Below are 18,724 nucleotides of genomic sequence, written 5' to 3'. Positions count from 1 at the left end.
GCACAAGTGCAACCAGGCAGTGTATCCAAGGGCACAGGGAGTATGCCTACATAGCATCTAGTGCATTGATGCAAAATCAGCAATGCAGTCCAACGAGTTGAGGATAATATATTGTGTAGGACACTAGAGGGAGATGGATAGAAAACAAGTAACCCAGAGGCAGGATGGACCAGCTCTCAGGTCCTCACAGACATTTAGACATCCAATTCCCATTCATTTCAGTGGAGGTTGGGAATCTGCATGCCTAGGAATACCTGTGTTCAAAATGGTTATCTTCAAATGTATGCATCTTATGCTACTCTAAAGGCTCCTGTTCAGACTTCCTAAATGCTGTGTGAGCAGTCTCAAGGTGGACTAATTCACTGAACTGCAGGGACTACTGTAAGTAGTTAATGTACATTGTGGTTTGATCTTTTCCCACATCTTCAAAACCCTATTTGAAGTGACTGTAAGAATATGAAGGTGTACATGTAAGTGCATTGTTCTATGTGAAAAAACTGAGTGGACCTTGAGTGGAAATATAGGTGTGATTTTGTGCAAATAATTGCAGAATCATATCTGAAAATATGAACGTGTGCATACCTTTGGCTTTTTAACCATGGGATAGAAATAGCCTCCCTCTTGAAACAGCAATATGCAGTGCTAATGTTATGTGATAGAAAAAAAATGAATATTTAAATTCTCTCTCCTACATTGTAGGCTACAGACAGTAAAAAAATAGTCTGTATTTAACATTTGTTCCTATCAGCTCAGCCTGTTACAGGGAAAGAGATGGCAAGTATTTTTCATTCCCATCTTTAGAAAGAGAAGGTGAAGAGCTGATATAATCAGGCTCTATTTTCTCCTACTGTTCTTAGTAGCTTCCCTCTTCTTTTTTCCCTACAGTCCTTCCTTAAATAGACTCTTTACAGAAACAGATCATGGTTTCAGCTACAGGCATCCTTTAATACTACATTATAACAGTTCAGTAGAACAGTTCACCTCATACATATACAATGGAAGTTCTCTTACACTCTGTTTATTTAATATTAATTTGGCTTTATTTTCTTTAATAGAATAACAGTTCCTTTTTTTAATAATTTTTTTCTTTTAATGCTCCATTTTTCTTCTATGCTTGTCTCTTTTAAGCTGAAAATTTCCTGTTTGTGGCCTTTTAAATTAAAGGTATCCTCCCAATTAGAAAGACAACATTATTTATTTGTTCCTTCCTTTTTATAAACATTCATTATAAGTCTCCAAGATAATCCATGTTGTGTTCAAACTGGACTACATACAGACAGGATGTAACTGCTTTAGAAATCAGTTTGTGTGTATGGGATGGCACCAAACCAGTCTTAAAAATTAACAGCAGGGGAAATTACTTATTTAGTTAGCATCCTCCGTGTTGTTTTTATTAGTGGGGCTTTTTCCTCTAAGACTTATGGTACTGAGCTTTAGAATATTCTATAATACTGTTGTCTCCTCCACGGAAGCTGGCATAAAAGTAAATGTTAAAAAAATAACATCCTTTATGTATTGTATTAATTTTTAAACTTTTTAAATTATTATTACTATTTAAAGCACTTCCAGGATCTTTCAGACCCTTAAAAGGCTTTTTCAGCACTGCCATTACTGTGTAGCATCTCCTTTTGGCCCACATATTGTACAATGAAGCATAAAGATTAGGCCCATGCTCTGTTATTATGTTCATTTCCATGCCTTCATGACTGAATTAAATACCAGCCCTGATGTTTCATGGGGTGGGGTATCCTGACTGAGCTTTGAACTGATTCTCTGGTTATTAAATCACTTACAGGCAAATGCACTAAAGATAAAAACAAAAGCAAATTAAAAAAAAACATTCACCTATAAACTATATATCTAATTAAAATAAATACAGCAAAGACTGAAGCATGTATTATCAACAGCCTAATACTCTACTTTCAAGGTTGCATCAAGCATGATGAAGACAGGATTTGTGCTAAGATGCTCTCAGCTTTCCAGCATGCTACTTACAGAACATATTTCAAGGGACAGCATAGAGGAAAGCATGTTCCACAGTGGGATTTGGGTCAAGTTAATGATATCACAGTTAATGTTATAAATTCAAAGTTTGTTTAAAATACTAAGGTCCGGGGGAACAAATTTCACATTGTTAGCTAGATTTTAAACTAGTTTTAATCTGCTAATCTTTATGGATACCAGTAAAGCTGTTCTTGCTGAGGATAACTTGACTATTTGAGATTAAGTTATAGAAAATGCTAAGCAATAAACATCTGTGTTTTATTTCAGAGGCTGTTTCCATAATTGATCCATAACAATTAATGAGTACTGCAGAGATTTTTACCAATAATAACTATTTTTTAAGTAAAATTATTCATCTACCAGCCCTCTACTCTAAAATTCAGATGAAGGAATTAAAGTCATGTAGTATCTTGTCATAGTATAATAATATGTTAGATATACCGTAGAAGTAGAATTTTGCTGGTTTGGCAAAATAACATGACTGTGTTGCACAAGTATTTTTTTGGATCGAGTCTTTTGCTGCTGCTTTATTTTGAAAATGTCTACTTTATAAAGAAAGAAGCAAGCAAACCAAATGTAGTTGAGGCAGTTTATAAAGATGAGTGAATAGAATATGTCTGTAATATTTTATTTGCACAACAACCTGTTCTAACAAGGACCAAAACAACGATGCTGTTCTTTGTGTTAAAAATAATTGCATGTAAACATGCAAAATTACTGTGGTAATCTTTAATGTTAAAATAGATTCAACCAATGTTTTGATGATGTTTTATGTAGGGAATACTGCATTGAAATTTGGGGTTGGTCCAAATTGATATTTGAAATTTTATTTCAAGTGAAGCATTTAGTTATGTAAAAGGTATTTGAATGGAATAGATGACTTCCTGCTTTATATGCCCCTAGCAGGAATTACAGGTTAAATCAATCAGATTATTTTAACCCATTTCCAGTAAACAGTAATAAAAATATTGTCATTTAGCTCAGGATAAAGGCCTAGGAAGTTTGGGGTTTTTTTTTCTTCAGATTATGAGAAGTAGGACTCATATAGACAATAAACTGGTTCTTTCATCAGCTGAATGTTCTATACTGGAAAAACTGAATCCATGAAGGTTTATGGACAAAAAAACCCCGGTCAGAACCTGCTTGAGGACAGACAGTAGTACACAATTATTTCACTTGCTATTTATTTCTGCAGATTGACATGACCATTCTCATGGGGTCTCTTAATCTATATCTTTGAGTACTAGAATATCTTCAAATGCATTTAAAAATGAACCTAATTATCTGCTGCCATTTTATATCTTCAAATGCATTTAAAAATGAACCTAATTATCTGCTGCCATTTTGCAAATAGGTTGCAACTCTTATTTTATGTTTTCAGCACAGATTCTCCTGCTGTTTAAATAAGCAGAAACAATTCTGTTCTGGTCATACTTCACAGTGGTTTATGCCAGTATAATGTCACTGGTATGGAATTACTGTATGGTACAATAAACAGAATTACGCCTTTTGAAGACTGAGTCATCTTTAGCAGTTTTACCTATCTTAACTATTAATCTTAACTACTATTTTATTACCAAACTAACAACAAAAAACAGTAAATATACTACATAAGTCATGCTATAAATAAATTATAAACCAGGATGAATGGGCATGTTGAAATATAACACAAGTATCTTTCAAAGCATGAATAAACTAATGTATATTAACTTAAGCGTATGTTATACTCACATGTGTGCTTAGCCTTACATATGTTCAGTAATTGGAAAAAGCTGCAAACTGGAACTAGTAACATTTTAAAAAGTATATACTAGACAGGTATCTACTTTGCTTGTTTAAAAGCTGGCTTCTCTAGTTTCTTTGCATATGGGAAATCTTATTCTTTCAATAAGAGTTCTGTCTGTGGATCAGGTGTGCAGCTGGCTTCTTGGGAACATCTTCTTACAGTATCCTCTAGCCTTTAATTTGCCAGAATGCTGCAGCTCTAAACCAATTTGCTCTCTCAGTGATTTAACTGCAAAATTTTTGACCAGGTAAAAGTCAGTTATTGTAACTCCCACTGAAGTCTGCTTCCACTTAATGTCAGGGAGAAATTTGCCAATGATTTTCAACAAGAATAGTTACCGTTGCACTTATTCCAGATATACATTATCAGCAGAGAGCAGAATTTTGCACATTTGGTAAATATGCCTGCTTTTACTAGAGCAAATGCCCTGTGTATTATCTGTTTCACATGAAGCAAAGCATTAACATTTGGGATAGCTCTAAAATAATTGTAATTTATAGTACAACATATTGATGTTGTTTTGCATTTGTGTAGGTACTGACCATTGCTATTGCAAATAACATGTAAGCTCTTAAATAAAAATCCTAAAGAAAATCTTATTCTTCCAGCATTTGCAATCTATTTACAAAGGCTTTTTCTTTCTGTTTTTTGTTGTTGTTTTTTTTTTTCTTCTCCATGCACAGGTAGTGGCCCAATTGTGGATCCAGACGTTTATGGTATATATTTGATTTTCTTTTTCTTTTCTTTTAATGATAGAAATAAAGGAACTCAAAGCATTAAAAGAATGAATGTCAGTCTCAGTTAAACTGAAATGGCAGATATTATAACACAATTCTGAAAGGCACTTGGTATTGTTGGTTCTATTCCTGACAATTAAGATAAATGAGGACAATTTTTACTTATGCTACAGCTTTTGATTCAGGGTACATAAATCCACTGCTACTGATGGTTACAATTGGCACTGTAGGATGAAAATTGTCTGATGTAGCACACAGGCATGAGATTTTGTGAAACTTTCAGAGGCATTTCTTAGGGGAAAGAGAGTTCATAATTTCTCCTTATAGAACTTATTTTTTCAGGGATGATTCCATACTTGTTTTGCCTCCAAAAATGTACCCCTAAATTCCCCTTAAAAATGAGTTTGGCACAAGTGAGTTTTCCTGTTGTGGTGGTTGATCCTGGCTGGATGCCAGGTGCCCACCAAAACCACTCTGTCACTCCCCTCCTCAGCTGGACAGGGGAGAGAAAATATAACAAAAGGCTTGTGGGTAGAGATAAGGACAGGAAGTGATCACTCACTAATTACCGTCATGGGCAAAATGGATTAGACTTGGGGAAATTAATTTATTATCAATCAAATCAGAACAGGGTCATGAGAAATAAAATGAAATTTTAAAAACACCTTCCCCCCACCCATCCGTTCTTCCCAGGCTCAACTTTACTCCCGGGTTCTCTACCTCCTCTCCTTGAGTGGCACAGGGGGACAGGGAATGGGAGTTGCAGTCAGTTCATCACGTTATTTCTGCCGCTCCTTCCTCCTCACACTCTTCCTCTACTCCAGTGTGGGGTCCCTCCCACGGGAGACAATCTTCCACGAATGTTTCCAACATGGGTCCTTCCCATGGGCTACAGTTCTTAATGAACTGCTCCAGTGTGGGTCCCTCCCACAGGGTGCAGTCCTTCAGGAACAGACTGCTCCAGCGTGAGTCTCCCATGGTGTCACAAGCCCTGCCAGCAAACATGCTGAGCTCTTCTCTCCATGGGTTTACAGGTCTTGCCAGAAGTCTGCTCCAGTGCAGGATCTCCACAGGGTCACAACCTCCTTCAGATGCATCCACCTGCTCCAGCATGGGGTCCTCCATGGCCTGCAGGTGGCTATCTGTTATACCGTTAACCTCCATGGGCTACAGGGGGACAACCTGCCTCACCATGGTCTTCACCATAGGCTGCAGGGGAATCTGTGCTCTGGCACCTGGAGCACCTCCTCCTCCTCCACTGACCTTGGTGTCTGCATGGTTATTTCATTAACATATTCTCACTCTTCTCTCCCACTGAAGTTGCCAGGGTGGTTTTTTTCCCCTTCTTAAATATGTTATCATAGAGGTGCTACCACTGTTGCTGATTGGCTCAGCCTTGGCAGTGGTGGCTCTGTCTTGGAGCCAGCTGACATTGGCTCCATCAGACATAGAAGAAGCTTCTAGCAGCTTCTCACAGAAGCCACCCCTATAGCCCCCCCACTATCAAAACCTCGCCACACAAACCCAATATACCTGTAGGTAATTTTTCTCTGTCCTCCCAATTTTACCTTCCTTTATTGTCTCTTGCATAAGCAGAACATTAACTTAGTGATATCTGAAGTAAAATATTTTAGGCTACACCTATTGAAAGCCAGTGTGCATTATAATAGAAACTGCAAACTGAAATACAACTGGCTATTTTTACATAATAGTTCTGGTATACTTCTGCTGAGCATGAAAGTACATCCTAACCAACACATCCAAAACACCCTTTAGCTTCCAGCAGAAGCAGGATCCTGTTTGGAGTAGCTTTATTTGGACAAAATGGCCCATGAATCAAGTTTCCTTAAGCTGATTGAAATGTTATTACTCTGATTCCATGTCATTAAACTTTAGCAAATGTGCATTTGAAGCATCAGTTTGGCTTTAAGTGCTTAGAAATACTAAAGCATAGCTTCCCCTCTTTCTCTTCCCAATTATTATTTTTATTTTATTTTAGGGCGAGGAAGAGGTGATGGTTTGCACAGTTTCCTAAATGTGTTGTATTATATATGATGTATACATGCATGAAGATTTTGAATCTGAGCTGTTTATCATGATCCTGATGCATGTGTATGAGTACTGTAATTCAGTTGACTGGTAGATTCGGTTAAAATGTATGCTTTGAATTGTGCAAGTGAATCACAGCCTGCAAGAACTAGTTCTGATGAGAACAATATTCCTTTTTATTTCAGGCTTTTCTTTCTACTTTTGAAATTGCTGCCTTTGATCTTTGTTACAGTGACTTAGTGATTGCTTTGTGCAACACTTTGTATTCCAGAGTGTTTCCTTAATTATTCCAAATTCACAAGTCCAGTTGGTGAGATGAATAAATAAGTCTAAAAAGTCTAGAAACTTATACTTCTTGGGAAAACCACTGCATGGTTCCCACCTGGGAATTAGCTCCTCCTAGAGACTGAGCATTTTTCATGACTTCTTTTCAGATCCTTCAATCTGTATGCTAATCTATTTACCACCAATTTAGATTATGTTAGAAGCAAGATTTAAAATTCTCCTTCCCCATCTCCCTCCTTCATGCTGCTTTCCCTTTTAAAACATATTTTTCATACTCCTATGCTAATCATGCTGCAAATTTGCACTCTGTAAAGGGTAAAGATAACTGCAGAGGGTTTGTTCTTCATGCTACACAATTTCTATGTTTTTTTAAGTGGTTTAATTCCTGGTAAACTCAGGATGCTTGGATGGTGCCCTAGTGCTTTAATAAACTCAGGGGATTTGCAAGGTATTTTCCTTTAAGTGTCAAGGCACTGCAGTGCCAGTGGCTTTGTGGGGACCAGGTGCCAAGGGTATTTTTGTGCTGGCAAGGCAGAAGTCTTGCCAGCCAGGGCCTGTCCCACTGTCCCCAATGAGGGAGCAGGGCAGGTTGTGGGGGCAGCTGTGGGCAGCCCCCAGCCAAGGGCATCAGGCACCTCTGTGGGGATGGGGCTTGGCTGTGGCCAGGATGAGCTGTCAGCCTGTGAGTGGGGATCAGAATCAGGACTAGTGACGGTAACCAAGGTTAGATACAGTCCCAGGATGGCAGGGCAGGGAGCAGGGCCACAGGGATGGGGACAGGCTCTGGTCAGGCCAGGATGTGAGCCTAAGTGTTGGGCCTGACACAGCATGACCCATGACAAGGTAGGGCAGGGCTGTGGCAGAGCTAGAGAGGAACATTCCTATGGTGTTCCTGTGGTGGGGATTGGTGGCCCTGGACTGACCTGAAATGAGGCTCCTGGGCCCATGGGCAGGGGTGAGAGAGGCCTCAGGGGAGGCTGGACAGTGCCAATAAGGGTTAGTACTCTCAGGGCCCTGACAATCGATTGGACCTTCACAGAAGAGGTGAATGTTTTTCCCCACCTGAATATATGCAGGAAGAAGGTGGAATGTGACTAGGCAAAAATAAATTGGAACAGGGTATGAAGGGTGACCTTTCACTTCAAAGGAGCTAAAACAGACTACAAAAACTAATCATGAGATTTGAACCAAAAAGAATAATTCCAGACAAAAAGAACCCATATGTGCCCCTGAGAAAAGGTTTGTGACAGTTTTTCACAGTTTCTATTGGGCTGGAACTTGGTCTCTGCAGTGTCTGTGCACCATCTGAGTTCCCTTAGCCAGCAGGACGTGGTTACAAGCTCATGTAGGATGATTATGACCCTCATTGCTGTGCCTTGTGTGAGTAAGCAGGGCTTGGCTGCATGGGGGCAGGGGGCTCTGGCCTTGAGTACCCTTCTCCATAGAGCAAAGCCCTTTGTAGTGGGATATTCTCTGTCCCTTGGATTTGACCTTCAGAACTCTGTGCTTCATGTGAGGTAATTTGCAAATGTTTTCCATCAAATGTTTCAAAAATACTATGGGAAACAGAAGAACCAATCAGCTCACAAAAGTATGCATGTTGTTATGTTTGTTGGGGGAATTCTATCCACATTGTACTTTATATACTCAAAGCACAGATCAATCAATCCCTAATAACTAATCCCCAGAGAATCCTGTGGAAGAAAGAAATAAGAGATGTTATCACAGTTTTGTATGACAGGTAACTGACAAAATAAAATAAAGTGATTTGCCCAGGGCTGAGCAAGAAATAAAATGCAAAGATGCCTACTTTGGCCCCTAGTTCATGTTTTAAGGCCATGCTGCTTTTTTATAGAATCACAGAATCATTTAGGTTGGAAAAGACCTTTGAGTTGATCAAGTCCAACTGTTAACCCAGGACTGTCAAGTCCATCACTAAACCATGTACCTAAGCACCACATCTACACATTTTATTGACTACCTCCAGGGATGGTGATTCCACCACCTCCCTGGGCAACCTGTTCCAATGCTTCACCACCCTTTCAATGAAGAAGTTTTTCCTAATATCCAATCTCAACCTCCCCTGGCGTAACTTGAGGCTGTTTCTTCTTGTCCTGTCACTAGTAAACTGGGAGAAGAGACCAACACCCACCTGCCTACAACTTCCTTTCATGTAGTTGGAGAGAGCAGTAAGGTTCCCCTTGAGTCTCCTCTTCTCCAGGCTAAACCACCCCAGTTCCCTCAGATACTCTTCATAAGGCTTCTGCTCCACAACCTTCACCAACTTCACTGTCCTTCTCTAGACATGCTGCAGCACCTCTATGTCCCTCTTGAAGTGAGTGGCCCAAAAGTGAACACAGTATTCGAGGTGTGGCCTCACCAGTGCTGAGTACAGGGGGACGGACAATCACTTCCCTTGTCCTGTTGGCCACACTGCTTCATATACAAGCCAGGATGCTGTTGGCCTTCCTGGCCACCTGGGCACACTGCTGGCTCATGTTCAGCTGGCTGCCGACCAGAATCTTCTGGTCCTTTTCCAGCAGGCAGCTTTCCAGCCACTCTTCCCCAAGCCTGTAGCATTGCATGGGGTTTGTTGTGACCCAAGTGCAGGATCCGGCACTACTTGTTGAACCTCATCCTGTCCAGATCCCTCTACAGAACCTTCCTACCCTCAAGCAGACCAACACTCCTGCCAACTTGGTGTCATCTGCAAACTTACTGAGGGTGCACTCGACCCCCTCATCCAGATTGGGGATAAAGATATTAAACAGAACAGGCCCCAGCACTGAGCCCTGGGGAACACCACGTGTGACCATCTGCCAGCTGGATGTAACTCCATTCACCACCACTCTTTGGGCTTGGCCATCCAGCCAGCTTTTAACCCAGTGTAGAGTACACCCATCCAAGCCATGAGCAGCGAGTTTCTCCAGGAGAATGCTGTGGGAGATGGTGTCAAAGGCTTTACTAAGCTCCAAGTAGACAATATCTACAGCCTTTCCTTCATCTACTAGGCGGGTCATCTTGCCGTAGAAGGAGATCAGATTCGTCAAGCAGGACCTGCTTTTCATAAACCCATGCTGGCTGGGCCTGATCCCCCAGTTGTCCTGCACGTGCCATGTGATGGCACTCAGGATGATCTGCTTCATAACCTTCCCCAGCACCAAGGTCAGGCTGATAGGCCTGTAGTTTCCCGGATCCTCCTTCCTGACCTTCTTGTAGGTGGGTGGCACATTGGCTAACCTCCAGTCTGCTGGTACTGTCCTGGTTAGCCAGGACTGTTGATAAATGATGGACAAGTGGCTCCTCGAGCTACTCCACCAGCTCCCTCAGTACCCTTGGGTGTATCCCGTTCAGCACCATAGATTTGTGCACATCCAAGTGGAGCAGCAGGTCACTAACTGTTTCCTCCTGGACTGTGGGGACTCCATTCTGTTCCTCCTCATATTGGATTGTATGACACATTTTCTAATTTGGTCATGAGAATGAGAGAGACTATGCCCCATAAAACTGAACTCCCAGAGGTATTCTCAAAACGACTCCCTGGTACTTATGACAGTGCCCTTGATTGGGTCCCAGCTGCTTTACACCTTGTTTATAAAAAAGCTGCAAAATGCTCCCATGCTTTAGTTGTGATTTACCTCCGTTGGTGTAGGAATATATGACTGCATAAGTTACTAGATACCAGAGAATTTTAGCCCTGAAGCAATACAAGTCCCACATAGCATGAATCAAGAGGCATGATCCTGTCTGTATCAGAATGCTATCTGCCTAATCAGAATTCATAATAAAATGAACAAGAACTCATTTAATTCAGAATTGCCTGGGTTTGGCTGAATAACTGTTGTGCATATTTTCCTTGATTTGCTCATCCATTTCAAGAGGCTTTGAAAGCATGGCACTAATTCAAATGTAAATGGTTCACAGTTATACAGGAGGGAATGGCAATGCAACACTGATGTACTGAAGTGGCCTACTTTATCCCTTGCCCTTGTCAATAATACTGCATAAACCCAGACCTGAAATACACAATTAATTTCAAATTTAATTTAGCATGCTGGAGGTGCATTTGCTATAAATGCACTTATTGGCCTTGTTTATTTTATTCCATCTGCACACATTACAGTCATACAATTGAAACGTATATTTCCAGATGCAATTACAGAAAATAATAATTTTAAAAAATATTTTTATTTTTTTATTATTTCAGTGCATGTATCTCTAAGTTCATGCATTTACTATTTAAGAATTTTTATCTCATTTAATAATTTTGATAGAAAATAATGAATTGCATATATTTGTGTTTCATTTTAAAATAATTATTTATAATTAAACCATATTCATTCTTTTGATGGAATTGTCCTGGATTCACCCCTGCAGACCTATGAGTAGCATTGTTTTGATAAATTAAATTTTTTCAGACCATCTGATATTGACGCAGAAGGTTTGGACACAACTTATATGACCAATGTGATCAAGTTAGTGCCACTTTATTAAGGGATACACAGCAATTTATACACTAGCACAAAGCACACACATTGCTTCTAGATTGCTAATAGGCTAAAGCTGCTTGTCTATTCATTCTCCTGAACTCTATGACTGGTCACAGCATGGTATACATGTTCCTCACCTACATTCTGTTTCAATATTTATTTTCATATTTTTCAGTTCAACTCCTTTATCTCTTTCCCACGTACAGTTCCTTAATAGTCCAACTTTCTTATCTCTCTGCCAGTACACAGTTTCTTTGTCTCTCTTGGCCTTGCATATGTCCTTCACAACAGCTGCAGCTTGTTACAGCTTCAGCCTGCTCGGCCTGCTCTTATAGTAAAGTTACTCGGTCTGGATTGCTCACAATATGTCCGTTATCTTCCAGCCACTCCACAATCTGAGGCACCTTTTTAAAGTTTACCTGTATGACCATTTAGCATGTTAGAACATAACCTCTATGCACACAGCATCATTTTTCATTATTTTTTTAACCTAAGAACACTAGCTGTTTTGCATTTGGTATCAATAAAATAGCTAAAAGGTCATCTGCCAAATTCTTCACAGCTAAACAAAAAGTCCCCAAGCTAATTTCTAAGTCAGTCTTATATTTGGCAGAATACAAAGCTAGAGAAGTTAATTTTAGAGGGCAGTCTTCAATTTTTAATGGGAAGTCAGAAGCACATAAAAATAGCTTTATGGATGGAGTTCTTATTTAACTCTAGTTTTTCTAATAGAACTATATATTATGATGTAGATTCTTTCTCTTTTAAGCTGAATAGAGAAACAGCTTCTTTTTTCAAGTCTGTTGGTCACAACACGTTTGTTCAAAGTTATCTGTCACAAGGATACCCCCAAATGTATCAGGTACTATATAAATAATGTATAATTTTCAAATTGCTCAGAATTCTGATAAGTGTTACTGTCATTTGGGCATTACAAAACTGAAATAATAAAGACAACCCTTTTCCCTTCAAGGTTGCAAAATTATAAAAGCACCCTTTTTTCCTTTCCTAAGAGTATGAAACCACGCTTAATGATCTTGAAGACACCACAAATAATAGTCATCGAATCACTTCTGCAGATGTTTCCAAAAAAGAGAATGAAGATAGTATCACTGTAAGTATATACATTGTTTCCTGATCTGTAATCTTGGCAGATTTTTTTGACTATACAACTAATGAAACTGCAAAGATTGTAATGGAACCCTAAGCTACCAGAACACCAGAGCTGTTACTGTGTCACGATCAAAATCAAGAGGCAAATAATCAATGCACCCCCCTCTTCCTTCACCCCATTTTTTGAGAGTGGTTCACTTTTTATTCCAAGTAAAGTTGCTAATTTGTTTTGTGCTTTTCTGAACAACTAACTGTAATTTGTTAGCCCAAGACTTTGCTTCTAATTTTAGCCAAGGAGAACAACTCTTTTTTTACAGAATATCAACATCCAAGGTAACTTAAAGACTTTTGCTTTAATTCCAGTTCCAAAATCAACTGCTCCTTACAAAGAGGACATGGTGTAGCGAACTTTCAAATTCTAATTGTATGTTTTTAATGTGTGTTTTCATGTAGCTTTTTTATAAAATAATTTGTAGTAGATCTTAGTATAGGCAGCTGAATTTGTGGGTCTTCTCCTTTGCTGCCTCACCTATCATGATGTTGGAAATTGAATGTTAGATGAACGTTAAATGTCATGAATTGTTGGAAACTGGTAGCAGGCAGCAGATCTGGTTAGTAGTGCTGCCTCCCTGGTGCAGGCGTTGATGACTCTGCAAGGCGGCAGGCAGTGGAGAGTGTGTGCATTTGTGGTAGACTGTGAGTTGGGAAAGAATGGAAAAGGAGGCTATAAAAGCTAGGTATTGTCTCAATACATCTGAAAGTGATGAGGGAGGAATCTATTTTGTGCAGATGGAAGAAAGCCTACCCAGTGGCTCTCTCTAGTGCTAGTGGTTGGGGAGTGAAAAGTTATAAGAATAAGAGCAGTGAGAAGGGTTCCTAAAACTTTGATTTTGTTCTGTTTCCATCTGTTAAGTGCAGTGGGGGCATTAACTTTGACAGCCTTCAGTCCCTCAAATTGGCAGTGGTTGCTTCATTGAGATATACTTTGCTAAAAAATCAGGAAGATCCCAGATAGTCTTATTTCTGATAACAGAATCACAAAATAGCTGAGACTGGAAGGCACCTCTGGACATCACCTAGTCCAACCCTCCTGCTCAAAGCAGAGTCAGCTACAGCAGGTTGTCCAGGGCTGTATCCAGTCAGGTTTTGAATATCTCCAGGGATGGAGACTCCACAACCTTTCTGGGCAACCTGTGCCAGTGTTCAACAACCCTCACAGTAAAAAAGTGTTTTCTTATATGTTTTCTTAAAACATGCCACTCTGCTGGAAGGGAAAGGGGTGATGTACATTCCCTCCCACCTGTCCTGAATGTGTGGAATGTTGAAAAAGTGGTTCTAAAGGTGTCTAAATCTCTATTCTTGGCAGGATAGAGGAAACTTCAGCAAGTGACTTATTTATGTACTCTTTGTTCTGAGTGCAAATCTTTCCTATTTGAAATTAATCTCTACCTAAATCATAGAATCATAGAATGGTTTGGGTTGGAAAGGACCTTTAAAGTTCATCTAGTCCAACACCCCTGCCATGGGCAGGGACATCTTTCACTAGACCAGGTTACTCAAAGCCCCATCCAGCCTAGCGTTGAACACTTCCAGGGATGGGGCATCCACAGCTTCTCTGGGCAACCTGTTCCAGTGTCTCACCACCCTCATTGTAAAAAATGTCTTCCTTATGTCCAATCTAAATCTACCCTCTTTCAGTTTAAAACCATCGCCCCTTGTCCTGTCACTACAGGCCTTGGTAAAAAGTCTTTCTCTGTCTTTCTTATAAGACCCCTTTAAGTAGTGAAAGGCTGCAATAAGATGACTCTGGAGTCTTCTCCAGGCTGAACCACCCCAGCTCTCTCAGCCTTTCTTCATGGGAGAGGTGTTCCAGCCCTCTGACCATTTTTTTGGCACCTTCTCTGGACTCACTTTAGCAGGTCCATGTCTTTCTTGTACTGGGGGCACCAGAAGTGGCTGCAGTAGTCCAGATGGGGTCTCATGAGAGTGGAGTAGAGGGGGAGAATCACCTCCCTTGACTTGCTGGCCACACTGATTTTTATGCAATTCAGGACACAATTGGCTTTCTGGGCTGTGAGCGCACATTGCTGGCTCATGTCCAATTTTTTATCCACCAGTACCCCCAAGTCCTTCTCTGCAGGGCTGCTCTCATTGCATTCATCCCCCAGCCTGTATTGATACTGGGGGTTGCCCTGATCCAGGTGCAGGACCTTGCACTTGGCCTTGTTGAACTTCATGAGGTTGGGTTAATGGGTAAATCTGAATGTATGCTGAATATGTTTGAAGATGGTTAATGAGAAAAAATCAGATCTGTTTGTGTCCTTTTTTTTTAGGTATATATTATGGTGGGAAGTGCAGCACTGGTGTGCACTGGCTTAGTAATAATGCTCATTATTCTGAAGTTTGGAAGACACTCTAAGTTTGGGATGAAAGGTATGCAGGGTCATTTTTTATATCTCCTGTAATTGTTGTGGGTTGTACAAGCTTATACCGTAGGTATCTGTACCAAGAACAGTCAAGATAGATAACTAGATAAAGTGCCATCACATTTTGTGCTTCATTTATCCCTCAGATAAGTAAGAGCAGAGACAGGTCTAGAGAGGAATATATCATTTTAGTTTGAATGTTCTACTCCTCTGATTTTTCTTATCACAGATCCCATTTCTTTATCTTCAACTGCACAGCCCCATGGGACACTTCCTGAAATAAAATATCACTTGAATTACTGTAGGGAAGTAGAAGATAAGAAATTAATTTTTTTCTGATAAAAGTTTGATTACAAATATTTTGCAACAATCTATGCTTTATGGAAGAGATACTTCAGACAATACTATAAATGCTGCCTTGAGGTGATAGATTGCATTGGGTCTGGCTGGGATGGAGTTAACTTTCCCTATAGCAGCCGTCATAGTTCTGTGCTTTGTATTTGTAGCTAGAAAGGTGTTGATAACACACCAGTGTTTTGAATACTGCTGAGCAGTGATGGCACAGCTTCAGGGCTCTCTCTCCAACCTTCCCCCCCACCACCACCACTAGGCTGGGGGCGGGGGGGGGAGGGGCAAGAGAATGGGTAGGGACACAACCAGGACAGCTGACTCAAACTGGCCAAAGGAATATTCCATACCATATGATGTCATGCTCAGCAGTAAAAGCCAACAGAAAGGAGGAGGAAAGATCAGCAGAGATGAAGTGTTATGAACTGACTGCAGCTCCCATTCCACACACTGATCAGGGGCTGGGGAGGGAGGGCATAGAAGATTCATGAGTGAAGTTGAACCTGGGAAGAAAGGGGGCTGGAGGGAAGTTGGTTTTAGTTTTGTTTTTATTTGTTGTTATCCTATTCTGTTATTAATTGGCAATAAATTGAATTAATCATCCCCAAGTTGAGTTGATAGAATGGCTTGGTGGGCACCTGGCAGCCAGCCAATGTTAAACCACCACAGTTTGTTCTAGAGCTGGAGGAATTCAAGGTAGGGACAGTAACTGGGAGAGACAAGGGGAAAAACATGGACTGGACATTGCCAGAGAGCAGAATAATCATGGGAAATTTTTGTTGTTGTAATTGTGGTGAAGGGACAAGGACTGAAGTGTGTGTAAATTGTCCACTTCTGTCAGTGTTGCAATGATGTTCTGATATTGGTGTGAGAAATTCTTTTCATTGATGTAAGTGAAGTTTGTGAAGACTGTGTGATAATGTATATTTTAATGATAATTTTTAAATATGTGTTTCACAGAAGCTGTCCCTGCAGCCTCCTCTGCTACCAAAACTTTGCCCTTTAAACCCAATACATAGATTCAATGACAAGAGGGGAATGTGCATTTGCAGTGCATCCTGTCACACTGGTGATTTCTCATTTTCTTGAGCCTGTGCATGTGTCTTGGGAAATGGCAGCTGGAAAGAGTGGCAAGTGCTCAAGTCCCTATGGAAGGGGAACTGTCAGCTGTTTATTTATTTATTTATTTTACTACTGAATGGAGGTACAAATAACATAGAGGTACTTGTAACAACTCCAGTATGGTATCATTGTATTCATCTCATCAGTCTGCATCTAGAGATGTTGGTGCAATAGTATTTAAGAAAAACAACAGCCTCCCCCCAAAACCCAGAGGAACACACACACACACACACTTGTTATCTTGTTGAGAGGCACAGAAGGTGCTTTTCTGTGTACTAAAGGAGATGAGCTTTTGATCTTAAGATGTATAGTTAAGGATCTGTGGAGAAAGTGGTAAGTTATTTTTGATAGGTTCCTATTAACCTTATGTCCTTCCCCTTATTTGTGCTTATGATATAGTACCACAGAAGTTTTTTCCCCAAAGTTGTATATTTTGATGATTCTGACTTGTTCTTTGTCGCGACGGAGGGAAGACACTGACACTCAATATGAGTGATCAGCAAACTTCGTTTATTGTCCCTTACAGTCACCTTTTATGCCTTGTTATAATTAGCTCATACATATTACAAAAGTTAAGCTCATTATTGGTTAGTTGCCTAAATACCAAGCCCGCCCCTAGTTTCTCTTCTGTAGTTATCTGTTCCCTCCTGCAACATTATTTACCGACCGCAATTTTCCTGTTATTGTGTAACAAGAACAGCTAAGGACAGTGTATTTTTGCTTTACTTCAGATAAGCTGAGAGCGATGTGCATTTTTGTCCAGCCAGCTGGACTATGTCTATGTGACCTTTTTCAGCTAGCCAGTTATCCACAGTTCTTGACAGTGATCTTTTCAGAGATATCAACTGTATATTTGGTATTTGTATATTCTGTGTAGAAGAGAGTTCCTAGAACAGAGTAGATATGAAGAGTAGAAATGTAGGTAGTAGATAGTACAGATTAGCTCACTAGGATGGTAACCTCCTTTTCTCTCACCTCCTTCTGATATGATGCAGTCTCTGGTCTTTGAGGTAGCATTAAAAGAGGACAGACATTGTGAAATGTCCTGAAAAACAACATGGAGCTTGTGGAACAGAGCTGGAGAGTTTTGGCCAAAGACTAGAAAAAACTGTCTAGAACTGGATAGCAGCTCAGTGGAAATTTTCTTTGTGGCTGAAGCTTTCTGAATTCCATTTAAAGACCTGAAGGAAATGAAGCTAAATGACAGCAAGGATAGGATCTGTTTGCTTTAAAGCTGAATGCTTTTTAGTTTTTTCAAAATTTGTGTTACAGATTTCAAGACAGCATTGCAGAAGAACTTGGAAGTAAACTCTATCCTGAGGGAGAATGAACAAAACTGTATTTTGCATGGTAACATAATATGTTACTTTCTGGGTAGCTCCTTACATGGTGGTTGTTTTTCAGTATCTTCAATTAGAACTTCTCTCACAAAAATAACAGTTTTGCATTATTAGTAAGTTTGATTTCAGTAGTTTTATGTTGTGAAATTGGCCATCTAGATCATATTTGAATAAGGATGCATTTTGGGGGGAGTAACTAGCTGAAATTATGAAAAGGTAGCAACTGCATCTATGGAGTTTATTTTTTCCTGTTAATTTGACCAGTGATGGTTAGCAAAAGCAGTAAAATTACTTCACTGTTCAGGTACACTCCCTCAAAAACTTATCACTGGCATGATATGTATGGTAATGGTGAAATGTCACTGTGAGCTACAAGTAACCCCTGAATGTTTCATGAGAAAGGAATGATGTTCAGTTGTCCCTGAAATGAACCTCAAACTTCTCCTAAGTTTACAGTCGTGCATCATTAATATGCTTGCAGTATGGGTCTATCTATAATCTATCCATAATCCAAAGCCCCAGAAACACTTTTACAATTTTTCATCACCAGTATTATTGAATTTATTTTAAAGCAATATTTAAAGACCTGAGATTAGAACACCATATTGATATGTAATACTCAGACTGATAATAAAAGAATGCCTGCTCTGAAGATCTGGCAACATAAGCATATAACGAGAAATAATGAATGAAGATAAACAATCCAGGATATTTGAGCATGAGGAAAATAAGGCAAAGGTGAAAACAAATTTTTAGTCTGTATTGGTCAGTATAATACATTTTAAAAGTGTATCTTGGAAATTCTGCATAAAAAAATTAAGCCAGCTACCTGTGAACTCGATGAGTGGTTTTGCATTGATTTCAGTGAGAGCAAAATTAGTCTCAACTTTGCATACAGACATCATTTTATAGTTGGTGTAGCTTAGCATATGATTTTAGTAGGGAAGTGGGAGGGAATAAAATATCTAAAATGCTATGGAAAACATTTATAAAACAAGGTAAATCAAATATTCCCCAAAGCGTG

General features: G+C 39.7%; 1 protein-coding gene across 3 annotated transcripts in view; it reads left to right on the top strand.

Moving 5' to 3' along the window:
• LOC119140817 (BDNF/NT-3 growth factors receptor-like) overlaps positions 1-18,724 on the top strand; it is a 246,231-nt gene that overhangs the window by 48,098 nt on the left and 179,409 nt on the right. For 2 of the 3 annotated variants that reach the window (XM_037372444.1, XM_037372446.1), the window contains 3 exons: positions 4,474-4,506; positions 12,365-12,465; positions 14,798-14,897. In XM_037372444.1, coding sequence (XP_037228341.1) covers positions 4,474-4,506; positions 12,365-12,465; positions 14,798-14,897 — 234 coding nt within the window. The remainder of the gene's footprint in view (positions 1-4,473; positions 4,507-12,364; positions 12,466-14,797; positions 14,898-18,724) is intronic. The other variant, XM_037372445.1, reaches the window with a different exon arrangement.

This window comes from Falco rusticolus, chromosome W (assembly GCF_015220075.1).
Source record: "Falco rusticolus isolate bFalRus1 chromosome W, bFalRus1.pri, whole genome shotgun sequence".
Taxonomy (NCBI): domain Eukaryota; kingdom Metazoa; phylum Chordata; class Aves; order Falconiformes; family Falconidae; genus Falco; species Falco rusticolus.
This window is presented reverse-complemented; position numbering and strand designations above follow the sequence as displayed.